The sequence below is a fragment of the Erinaceus europaeus genome, chromosome 10 (assembly GCF_950295315.1).
Source record: "Erinaceus europaeus chromosome 10, mEriEur2.1, whole genome shotgun sequence".
Classification (NCBI taxonomy): Eukaryota; Metazoa; Chordata; class Mammalia; order Eulipotyphla; family Erinaceidae; genus Erinaceus; species Erinaceus europaeus.
Window position 1 is genome coordinate 77689690 of NC_080171.1, and position 12417 is coordinate 77702106.

The 12417-nt window shown below is 41.6% G+C and overlaps 1 protein-coding gene across 1 annotated transcript in view; it reads left to right on the plus strand.

Annotated features, from left to right (window-relative positions):
* SLC1A1 (solute carrier family 1 member 1) overlaps window positions 1–12417 on the plus strand; it is a 106291-nt gene that overhangs the window by 75948 nt on the left and 17926 nt on the right. Inside the window, exon 6 of the mRNA XM_060199788.1 lies at window positions 6–104. Within this exon, the coding sequence (XP_060055771.1) occupies window positions 6–104 (99 nt within the window). The remainder of the gene's footprint in view (window positions 1–5; window positions 105–12417) is intronic.

A 12417-nucleotide genomic window follows, 5' to 3' on the forward strand; every position in this document is an offset into this window, starting at 1 on the left:
TGTAGTACAAAACCAAGCGTGAAGAAGTGGTGCCTCCCAATGAACCAGAGGCAAATACAACAGAAGCACCAGTCACTACCATTATGACAACTGCTATTTCTAAGGTAAGTCCTTGCTATTTCTTTTTGTACCTGTTCAACCTCCCATAGTTCACAGAGCTTTGTCCCAAGTCAGCAGGAAGTAGAAGTACAGTTAATGCTCGACTCTGGGGTGTTGCATTTGCCAATTTATCAACTTGCTGAAATATATTTGTGACCTCAAAATCAATACCACACTTTTAGGGTCACTCATTGATGCACAAGGAGAAGACCTTCTAAGTCATCCATTGCATGTGTTCCCAGCTGTGGTAGAATGAAACTAGATTCTTCCTTGCTTCAGCCCTTGCTCTGTAAACAACTGTTCTTTCTGAGGTGTGTTTGTGCCACATTTTTCGTGTTTTTTATTTCACTCTTTTAGTCTATATTTATTTATTTATTTATTTATTTATTTTCCCTTTTGTTGCCCTTGTTGTTATTGTCGTCTTTATTGAATAGGAAATAGATAAATGGAGAGAGGAGGGGAAGACAGAGAGGGAGAGACAAAGACAGACACCTGCAGACCGGCTTCACCGCCTGGAAGCAACTCCCCTGAAGGAGGGAAGCCGGGGCTCAAACCGGAATCCTTACACCAGTCCTTGTGCTTTGCACCACGTGTCCTTATTCCAGTGCGGTGCCGCCAGACTCCTGCTTTCACTCTTTTTTTTTTTTTAACATTTCTCAGGTTTTTTTGTTGTTGTTATTGTTGTTGTTGGGGGAGGGAATTAATGTTTTACATTCAACAGTAAGTACAATAGTTCGTACATGCATAACATTCCCCAGTTTCCCATATAACAATAAAACCCCCACTAGGTCCTCTGAATCCTTATTGGACCTATATTCTCCCCACCCACCGACCACAGAGTCTTTTACTTTGGTGCAATACGCCAATTCCATTTCAGGTTATACTTCTGTTTTCTTTTCTGATCTTGTTTTCCAACTTTGGCCTGAGAGTGAGATCATCGCATATTCATCCTTCTGTTTCTGACTTATTTCACTCAACATGATTTTTTCAAGGTCCATCTAAGATCGGCCAAAAACGGTGAAGTCACCATTTTTTACAGCTGAGTAGTATTCCATTGTGTATATATACCACAACTTGCTCAGCCACTCATCTGTTGTTGGACACCTGGGTTGCTTCCACGTTTTGGCTATTACAAATTGTGCTGCTATGAAATATGTGTACACAGATCTTTTTGGATGGGTGTGTTGGGTTCCTTAGGATATATCCCTAGGAGAGGAATTGTAGGATCATAGGGTAGGTCCATTTCTAGCCTTCTGAGAGTTCTCCAGACTATTCTCCACAGAGGCTGGACCAATTTACATTGCCACCAGCAGTGTAGGAGGGTTCCTTTGACCCCACAACCTCTCCAGCATTAGCTGCTGTTACCTTTTCTGATGTATGACATTCTCACAGGAGTGAAGTGGTATCTCGTTGTTGTATTGATTTGCATTTCTCTGACAATCAGAGACTTGGGAGTATTTTTTCATGTGTTTCTTGGCCTTTTGGATCTCTTCTGTGGTGAATATTCTGTCCATGTCTTCCCCCATTTTTGGATGGGGTTATTTGTTGTCTTGTTGTTGAGTTTGGCAAGCTCTTTATTGGTTATTAAACTCTTGTCTGATGTATGGCATGTTAAGATCTTCTCCCAGAATGGGAGGGGTCTCTTGGTTTGGGTAGCGGTTTCTTTTGCTGTGAAGAAGCTTTTTAACTTAAAGTAGTCCCATAGGTTTATACTTGCCTTAGTCTTCTTTGTAATTGGATTTGTTTCGTTGAAGATGTCTTTAAAATTTATACAGAAAAGAGTTCTGCCAATATTTTCTTCTAAGTATCTGATAGTTTGTGGTCTAACATCCAAGTACTTGATCCACTTAGAATTTACTTTTGTATTTGGTGAAATACAGTAGTTCAGTTTCATTCTTCTGCATGTTTCAACCCATTGTTTCCAATACCATTTGTTGAAGAGACTCTGGTTTCCCCATTTAATAGTCTGAGCCCCTTTGTCAAAGATTAGATGTCCATAGGTGTGGGGGTTCACTTCTGGGCTCTCAATTCTATTCCACTGGTCAGTGTGTCTATTCATGTTCCAGTACCAAGCAGTTTTGATGACAATGGCTCTATAATACAATTTGAGATTTAGGAGTGTGATGCCTCCAGTTCTGTTCTTTCTACTCAAGATTGTTTTGGCAATTCTAAGTCTTTTCTGGTTCCAGATAAACATTTGTAGCATTTGTTCTATTCTCCTAAAAAATGTGCTTGGGATCTTGATGGGGATAGCATTAAATTTGTAGATGGCTCTGGGTAGTATATTCATTTTGATGATGTTAATTCTACCAACCCATGAACATGGAATATTTTTCCACTTCTTTGTGTCTTTTTCTATTTCCTTCAGTAGTGACTCATAATTTTCAGTATACAAGTCTTTCACTTCTTTGGTTAGGTTTACTCCTAGATATTTTTTTTTCTTGTTGCTATAGTAAAAGGAATTGATTTCTGTATTTCAATTTCTTCTTGCTTAGTGTTTGCATAGAGGAATGCCACTGACTTTTGAATGTTAATTTTGTAGCCTGACACCTTACTGTATTGCCTGATGATTTCCGAAAGCTTCTTCCTGGATTCCTTAGGTTTTTCTGTGTATACTATCATGCCATCTGCAAATAGGGAGAGTTTGACTTCTTCTCTTCCAATCTGTATGCCTTTAATTCCTTGCTCCTGCCTGATTGCTATGGCAAGAACTTCCAACACTATGTTAAATAGTAATGGTGATAGTGGGCAGCCCTGTCTAGTACCTGATCTGAGTGGAAATGCTTCCAGTTTTTCACCATTGAGTATGATGTTGGCTGTAGGTTTGCTATATATAGACTCCACTATCTTCAGGAATTTTCCATCTATTCCCATTTTTTGTAGTGTTTTGATCATAAAGAGATGTTGTATTTTGTCAAAGGCTTTCTCTGTATCTATTGATATGACCATGTGGTTTTTGGTCTTGCTTTTGTTGATGGGGTGGATCACACTGATTGATTTACGTGTATTAAACCAACTTGGGATAAACCCCACTTGGTCATGGTGAACAATCTTTTTAATATACTGCTGTATCCGGTTGGCTAGAATTTTGTTCAGTATTTTAGCATCTATGTTCATCAGAGATATTGGTCTGTAGTTTTCTTTTTTGGTTGTGTCCCTGTCTGCTGTTGGTAGCAGAGTGATGTTAGCTTCATAGAAGCTGGCAGGGAGTATTCTAGTGTCTTCAGTCTTCTGGAAGACTTTTAAAAGTAGAGGTATTAGTTCTTCTTTGAAGGTTTTGTAGAATTTATTTGTAAAACCATCTGGTCCAGGACTTTTATTTTTGGGGAGGTTTTTGATAACTGTTTCAATTTCATTAGCTGTGATGGGCCTGTTCTTGTTATCTACTTTCTCTTTACTTAGTTTTGCAAGTTGGTAGGTATCTAGGAAATCGTCCGTTTCTTCCAGGTTCTCTAACTTGGTGGTATATAGTTGTTCATAGAAGCCTCGCATGATATGTTGAATTTCTGCTGTGTCTATTGTGATATCTCCTCTTTCATTTACTATCTGATTTATTTGGGTCTTCTCCCCTTTTTGTTTTGTGAGTCTGGCTAAAGGTTTGTCGATTTTGTGCACTCTTTCGAAGAACCAACATTTACTTTCGTTGATCTTTTGTATGGTTTTCTTATTCTCAATGTTACTGATTTCTGCCCTAATTTTAGTGATTTCTGTCCTTCTGATTGCTTTAGGGTTCCTTTGTTCTTCTTCTTCTTCTTCTAGGTCTTTAAGATGTGCAATCAGGCTGTTTACTTGTGCTTTTTCTTGTTTCCTAAGGTGTGCTTGTATAGCTATGAACTTCCCTCTCAGTACTGCCTTAACTGTGCCCCAAATATTTTGAAGCTTGTGTCTTCATTTTCATTGAACTCTTGAAACATTTTGATTTCTTCCTTGATTTCCTCTTTGACCCAGAGGTTGCTAAGAAGTGTACTGTTGAGCTTCCACATTTTGGGACTGTTACTAATCTTTTGTTGATTGTTAAGTGTTAGTGTAATTCCACTGTGGTCTGAGAAGATGCTTGGGGTGATTTCAATGCTCTTGAATTTGCTGATGCTGTCTTTGTGTCCTAACATATGGTTTATCCTTGACAATGACCCATGTGGATTTGAGTAAAATGTGTATCCCAGTTTCTTGGGATGAATGACTCTGAAAATGTCCAATAGTTCTAGTTTATCTATATCTTCATCTAGCTCCCTTATGTCTTTATTGATTTTCTGCCTGGATGATCTGTCAAGTTGAGAGAGTGGGGTGTTGAAGTCCCCTACTATGACTGTGTTAATATATTGCTGTAGCTCTTTCAGTAGATGTTTGATGTATTTAGATGGCTTCTCATTGGGTGCATATATGTTACTAATTGTTAAGTCCTCTTGATTGACTGATCCTCTGACCATTCTGTAGTGTCCATTCCTACCTTTTTTAATCTTATCTATTTTAAAGTCTATCATGTCAGATATGAGAATAGCTGTTCCTGCCCTTTTTTGTGGGCCATTGGCTTGTATGATAGTTTTCCATCCTTTCACTTTAAGTCTGTGTTTGTCTTGTTGAGTTAGTGGGTTTCCTGTAGACAGCATATTGTTGGGTTGTATTTTTGATCCATCTTCCTACTCTGTGTCTTTTAATAGGTGAATTCAGGCCATTGACATTTATTGATATCAAAGATTGAAGATATTTTAACGCCATTCTTATAGAGTTTTAGAGTGTTCTGATATATGTCCTATTTATGATGGTCTGACTGTTAATAGAAGACCTTTCAGAACTTCTTTCAGGGAAGGCTTGGTGATAGTTGATTCCTTCAACTGTTGCTTGTCTGAGAAGGTTTTGATGCCTCCATCTAGTCTGAATGACGGTCTAGCAGGATATAGTATTCTTGGCTGAAAGCCTTTCTCATTGAGAACTCGATAGATACCTTGCCATTCTCTTCTGGCCTGTAGTGTTTGTATGGAGAAGTCTGCTGCTAATCTTATGCGTTTTCCTCTGTAGGTGACTCTTTGTTTTTTCTCTTGCAGCCTTCAAGATCCTTTCTTTATCCTTATTCCTTTCCATTCTAAGTATGATATGTCTTGGTGTCTTTAGTTCTGGGTTAATTCTGTTTGGGACCCTCTGGTCTTCTTGAATCTTTGTGTCTTTGATGTTGTCTAGACTAGAGAAGTTTTCAGCTATTATGGCCTGAAGAGTGCTTTCTTCCTCTCCCTTTCTTCCTCTGGTAAGCCAATAATGCATATATTGTTTCTTTTGAAGTCATCCCATAGGACTCTGTTGTTGTTTTCAGCATCTCTTAATCTCTTTTTGAGATCTTTTACTTCTTTTTTAGTTGTCTCTAATTCGTCCTCGATCTTGCTAATTCTGTCTTCAGCCTCATTGATTCTATTCTCTGTGCCCTCTACTGTTTTCTGGAGTTCATCTATTTTGTTGCCCTGTTCTGATACTGTTTTAGCTTGTTCAGCTAGTTGTGTTCTTAGCTCAGCGATTTCAGCTTTCAGCTCTCTTAATAACCTTGAGATAGTTAGTGTTTTCTTCCAGAGTCTCATTTGTTGTTCCTGTATTTCTGATTACAATTCTTTCAAACTCTTTACTCACTCCTGTGATTATTTCCTTAGCTAATGTTTGGATGTTGAACTCGTTATTTTGTGCTTCACCCTTTGGGGGGCTTTTAGCTGGACTGTTGTCCTGGTTCGTTTCTCCAATATTTCTTCTTGTTGGTTTACCCATTTTATATATTATGTTATGAGTTCCCTGTCTTAGTACTTTTCAAGTTACTGATCACTATTTCCTGGATTGACTTGTGTCTAAGTAAGGTAACTAAAGGGTTCACAGTGGTGGAAGTTAACAGTTGTTTCAATAGTATTTTAATCCCTGAGTTGGAGCTCTGTGATTTAAAAGCCTCTTTTTTTTTTTTTCTCTGTAGGCTATGGAAGCCTGAGGGCTTCTAACTATAAGTAGGCTTCTTAACTTAATCACTGACTCCTAACCAAGAGATAAGGCAGGGTGTGGCAGAGATAGTCCGGTGGTTATGCAAAGAGACTTTCACAACCCCACAGCTATGCCACAGAGGTATAGGTCTTCTCCTGAGTTTCCTGGTTAGATCTCTGTCCCCCAGTGTCCCTCCCTGTCACTGCTCCAGATTCTGAGGGCAGTAGCAATGGAGACTCAGAGTTGCACTTGGTGAGCCTCTGGGGAGTCCTCTCCTCCCCTCAGCTGTCCCCTTGTTGGTGGAACAGACTGGAGGTGGTGTCTCAGCTGATAGACCATCGACTGTTACCAGCCACTTAGTCTCTCCCTAGGCTCCTCTCTGTCACCAGCCACGTGTGTTTGCACTCACCGGTGATTTGGTGGGTTCCTGTAGTCGTTCTAGTCCTGTCTTGTTTCAGTCCCAGGTGGTTTCCTTTGTAATTCCTAGTTGATCAGGGAGAGGAGAGGAGAAGAGAGGAGAGGAGAGGAGAGGAGAGGAGAGGAGAGGAGAGGAGAGGAGAGGAGAGGAGAGGAGAGGAGAGGAGAGGAGAGAGAAACAGATCTGCTGCTGCTCGTAGCCCCTCCTCCGGAAGTCCCGTCCCGTCCCATCCCCCCCCCCTTCACTCTTTGAAGTGTTCCTGAAGCACAGTGCAGAGGTGCTGCCTGGTGTTATAGTGTGCCTCACGAAGAATACCAAGGTGTCAAAGCAAGAGTTGCAGTGTGCCAGTTGTGAGTTCAATGTTAATGATTCACTGGTGTATATTAAATGATGTGCCTTTGAACAGAAACACACATAAAGCAAGATTCTAAATCGATAACTTGACCAAAGGTGTTGGGGTCATTATTTCCCAAGTATCAGATCCTGTTTCCTCTAGGAGCAATGGTTCAGTCTTCACTAATTAGAGTTAGTGGACCTTAGAAAGGCCAGGTGAGGGACTGGGCAGTAGCACACCTGGTTAAGCGCACATGGTACGAAGTGCAGGGAGCACCACAAAGATCCTGGTTGAGCCCCCAGCATCCCATTTGCAGGGCAGGTTGCTTCACAAGTGGTGAAGCAGGTCTGCAGGTGTCTATCCCCATCTCTATTTCCCCTCCTCTCTCAACTTCTCTCTATCCTATCCAATAAAAAAAAAATGGAAAAAATAATCTCTAGGAGCAGTGGATTTGTAGTGTCTGCACGGAGCCCCAGTGATAACCCTGGAGGCAAAAAACAATAAAGGGGGGTTGGGCAGTAGCACAGTGGGTTAAGCACACATGGCACAAAGTGCAAGGACAGGAGTAAGGATTCTAGTTCAAGCTTCTGACTCCCCACCTGTGGGGGGGGTCACTTCATAGGCAGTGAAGCAGGTATGCTGGTGTCTTTCTTTACCCCTCTGACTCCCCTCCTCTCTCAATTTCTCTCTGTCCTACCCAACAACAACAACATCAGTGGCAACAATAATGACAAGGGCAACAAAATGGGAAAAAATGGCCTCCAGGAGCAGTGGATTTGTAGTGCAGGCACCAAGCCCCAGCAATAACCCTGAGGGGCAAAAACAAACAAACAAAAAAATGTGGTGTATATATATATATATTCTGTCTATTATGTAACATCCTTGAGTGGGATTGACAGCACCCTAGAATCAAATATATCAGTATTTCTGCTGAAAACTTATGAATAGTTTGATAGACAAGAGAAATAAACTATTCTCATCTCAGTTCAGGATAGATTTTTCTACCAAAAATTTGCCATAAATTTATCAACATGGGGATTTGGCCAGTGGAGATAAACTATGTGGGTCCAAAGTAAGACCCTTGTAGATGGGTTTCTCCTGTCATCCCCATAGAAAAGGATAGATTTCAGGGGAAAAGAAATAATCTTGAAATTTAATAATGCAAATGGAATGAACCATGTGCAGCTGCCAGCTTCCTTCTGCCTTAACTCCTCAGACAGATCTACTGCCCCGATTCTTCTTCTTCTTCTTCTTCTTCTTCTTCTTCTTCTTCTTCTTCTTCTTCTTCTTCTCCTTCTCCTTCTCCTCCTCCTCCTCCTCCTCCTCCTCCTCCTCCTCCTCCTCCTCCTCCTCCTTCTCCTTCTTCTTCTTCTTCTTCTTCTTGCATTTGCCCTTCTTCCGTAGCCAGTCAACAGCGTCAGGTTGAGCCTGATGTAAAGTTTCGAGACCTCCTTTGAATCTGGAGAGGTGGCAGTCGTTGACTATGTGGGTCATAGTCTGTCCCGCAATAGCCAACCACTTCTTGGCTGGGCCCTCTGTTCTTTTTTTTTTTTCTTTCTTTTTAATTTATTTATAAAATAAAAAATAGAAAATATCGACGAAACCATAGGATAAGAGAGGTAAAATTCCACACATTTCCCACAGCCAGAGTTCTGCATCCCATCCCCCCCACTGGAAGCTTTCCTATTCTTTATCCCTCTGGGAGCATGGACCCAGGGTCTTAATGAGGTGCAGCCAGGGTCTGGCTTCTGTGACTGCTTCCCCAGTGAACCTGGGCATTGGCAAGTCAATCCACACTCCCAGCCTGTTTTTTTCTTTCCCTAGTGTAGCAGGGCTGTGGAGAGCCAGGACACATTCCCTGATTGTCTGCCCAGGGAAGTCAGGTTGGCACCATGGTAACATCTGCAATTTGGTGTCAGAAAAAGCATTAAGATGTAAAGAAGAAGAAATTGTTTAATAGTCTGGAACCTAAAGACAAGAGTATAGCAGATGAGATTTAGGGTCTCTACTTTGGAAAAAGGTCTATTTTAGGTATAGTCCAAGGGGCCCATCACTTTACTAGTTTTTGTCTGAATCTGATAGCTAACATGCAAGTGGACCAAAGATTTTATCTGGGTTGATGGTGTCAGGGTTGGAAATAGGACTAGAACTGGATCAGGGAGAGAGTTTCTCCCAAATATAGGAAAAGTATATAAATACCATTAACTGTAAACTCCATCAATTTGATCTGGGGCCTATATTCGGTGCAGGAGCCTGTGTAACCTCTGCACCCCTATAGATCTGAGCTCACATTCTTTGGTCATAGCTAGGAACATTCTAGGTTGCATCCATTGCCAGACCTGTCTTCCTCGAGTTACCACTCAAGTATTTTGGTCCAACCTCCCTTCAGAGAATGGGGCTGTCCCTACCATTGTTGATCCACATTGAGGGCAAGGTCCTATAGGGACCACAGAGGGGTCCATTATATTGTTCCTGATGGAGATGACCAGTGACAGTGAAGAGAGGGATCTGTTAGCAGTCTACACCCATCATGTCTGTGTGGAAATCCTAGGATTCCCTGACTAGTGGGCCCTCTGTTTTGTCCTTCTTCCAATATGACGCTTCAGTCACTTCAAATTCCTGCCTTTCCACGTGATCCCACAAAGCTGTCTTATCTGCCCTACATGTGCCAATCCCTACTGGCATCTGGGATTACAGTTGTGAAAAGACAGACATAGCATCCACAATCTCACACAGTTTTAGTAGAAAACAAAAGCAGAATTTGATTGAAAAGAGTACAATTCACTGATGGAGGGGGAGGGAGGTATGTATCTCAAATCTTACCCCCCCACCACCCCCCATCTCCTCTAATCATATGGTTTTCCTCTTCTCTGCCTATGTGTAGGATTCTAGTTCTTAGAATCAGTCACTTGCAAAAAGTGAATCCAAGTGTTTTCATGGTTAACTATTATTGCCTTCCTGGTACCAGCAGATATTTAAAACACATTTCCTTTCTCTGCAGCAGCTAGAATTCCTTTATCTTCCCAGCCCTAATAGATATTCAGACTACAGTTTATTTCTCACCACTAATGTTATTTAAACTAGAGCTTCTTTACCCCAAGTGTAAATTAATATCTTTCTCTTAAGACCAAAGCTTCTATCTTAACAATATGAATGTTAAGTAGAATTTTCAACAATGATTTTTCATTTTATCTTGCTTGATTACAAAGAGTGAAAGCTGTTACAGTGGGGGAATCAGGGAAGTTTAAATTCCCTTCATGAACATAAGGGAAAAAGGGAATTATCCAAACAGGGTCCAGAGAGGCCCAGGTCAGGACAACTTTTGCCTGGCTTGTCATTTATTTTAGATGATGCTTTTGTCACTTGACTACTTGCTCCTCAGGGCTAGCAGTGTCCACCCTCACAGTCCTCCATCGTGTCCCAAACACCCACAGAATGCCTGTGACTCGTACACTTTGCCTGTGCAACCGTTACATACCATTGGCTCACAGTCCTCGTGGTCAATTTTGTCTGTGAAGCTGCATTCTAAGATGTATGTTATACCCAATTAACACATCCTAGCTGCTCAATCAATGTGTTTGTTTTTCATTTTTATGAGTGATTTATAGCGGGCTACAAGACTGTAAATTTATGAGTTCAATACCATACCCACCACCAGAGTTCTGTGTCCCCAGCCCCCCACTTCCTGAAGATAACCTCCGTAGTTCTCAGAAAGTCTTACAAAGTTTGTTTGCTTCTGTTTTTCTTTTTTTTTCTTTTTTTTAATATTTATTTTATTTATTTATTCCCTTTTGTTGCCCTTGTTGTTTTATTGTTGTAGTTATTATTGTTGTCATTGTTGTTGGATAGGACAGAGAGAAATGGAGAGGGAAGGGGGAAGACAGAGAGAGGGAGAGAAAGACACCTGCAGACCTGCTTCACCACTTGTGAAGCGACACCCCTGCAGGTGGGGAGCCAGGGCTTGAACCAGGATCCTTATGCGGGTCCTTGTGCTTAGCGCCACCTGCACTTAACCCGCTGCGCTACAGCCTGACTCCCCTGTTTTTCTTTTCTTTTCTTTTTTTCAATTTCTTGTTTATCAGATCTCTAGATTACATATACAAGTGAAACCAACTGGTAGTTTTCTTTCGTCTCTACTTATTTCACTAAGCATAATCACCTCCAGTTCCACCCAGTTTATCCCAAATGACACAATATCATCTGTTCTCAGTGTAAAGTTTATTCCATGGAGTATATATCCTGTAACTTCTTAAGTCAATGTCAATGAAGGATCAATATATGTTTGACCATAACAGATTGTAAGGAAGAAATAACTGGTATCCCAGTGGCTTGTCAACATTATTCTCTGTGAATCTCACTTGCATTATCCTCTTGAGAGATCTCTCCAGAAATCTCACACTGCACCCCTCAGATCACATGGACTTTTGGGAAATCTCATCCTGCCCTGGCCCAGGGTCAAGTGAAGAAGTCATTCATAGTAACAGGAATTTGATTTGCTTTTGTGTCTCTGAGATACAATCAATCATCCAAATCTAGGGGCAGTAAATACTGCTTCTGTACTTCATTACCAGGACAAAACAAATCATAAAATCTCCTAGAAAAATGTTACACTGAGGCCAAGGAGTTAGCACAGCAGCTCATTCTATAGACTTTTATGCTTGAGACTCCAAGGTCCCAGGTTCAATCTCAACACCACCACAAGCCAGAGCTGAGCAGTGCTCTAGGAAGGGAGGAAGGAGAAGAGAAAGGATGGGAAGGGGAGGGGAAGGGAGGGGAGGGGAGGGGAGGGGAGGGAAGGGAAGGGAAGGGAAGGGAAGGGAAGGGAAGGGAAGGGAAGGGAAGGGAAGGGAAGGGAAGGGAAGGGAAGGGAAAAACTTAAAAGGGGCCCGGTGGTGGCACACCAGGTCAAGCTCACACATTACCAAGTGCGAGACCCAGGTTTGAGCACCCACTCCCTGCTTGCAGGTGGGCGGCTTCATGTGCAGTGAAGCAGGTCTACAGTTGTCTATCTTTCTTTCTCCTTCTCTACCTCTCCCCACCCTTTAGTTTCTCTCTGTCCTATCCAATTTAAAAAGAAAAGGAAAAAAAATGGCTGCTTGGAGTGGTGGATTTATAGTCCTGGCACCGAGCCTAGTAGTAACTCTTATGGCAGAAAGGGAAAAAAAGGAAGAAAGAAATAAAGAGAAAAAGAGAAAAATGTGTACACTGGTGAATATTTTTTGCTTCCTGTGTTATTAATTCCTAATCCTTTTTATGCAAATTCCTATTATAACTCAAAGTTTAAATTACCCTAAAAATGCCTTGATCCTAAAAATTCTTATTAAAAATGCAGAACATGGAAGTCGGGAGGTAGCACAGCGGGTTAAGCACAGGTGGCACAAAGCGCAAAGACCCGCATAAGAATTCACCAGGTTCCAGATGCCACCAGGGTGCTGGCTAGGCTTCCCTGGACTGAAGACCCCACCAATGTGTCCTGGAGCTCAGCTTCCCCAGAGACACACCTTACTAGGGTAAGAGAGAGGCAGACTGGGAGTATGGACCGACCAGTCAACGCCCATGTTCAGCGGGGAAGCAATTACAGAAGCCAGACCTTCTACCTTCTGCAACCCTCAACGACCCT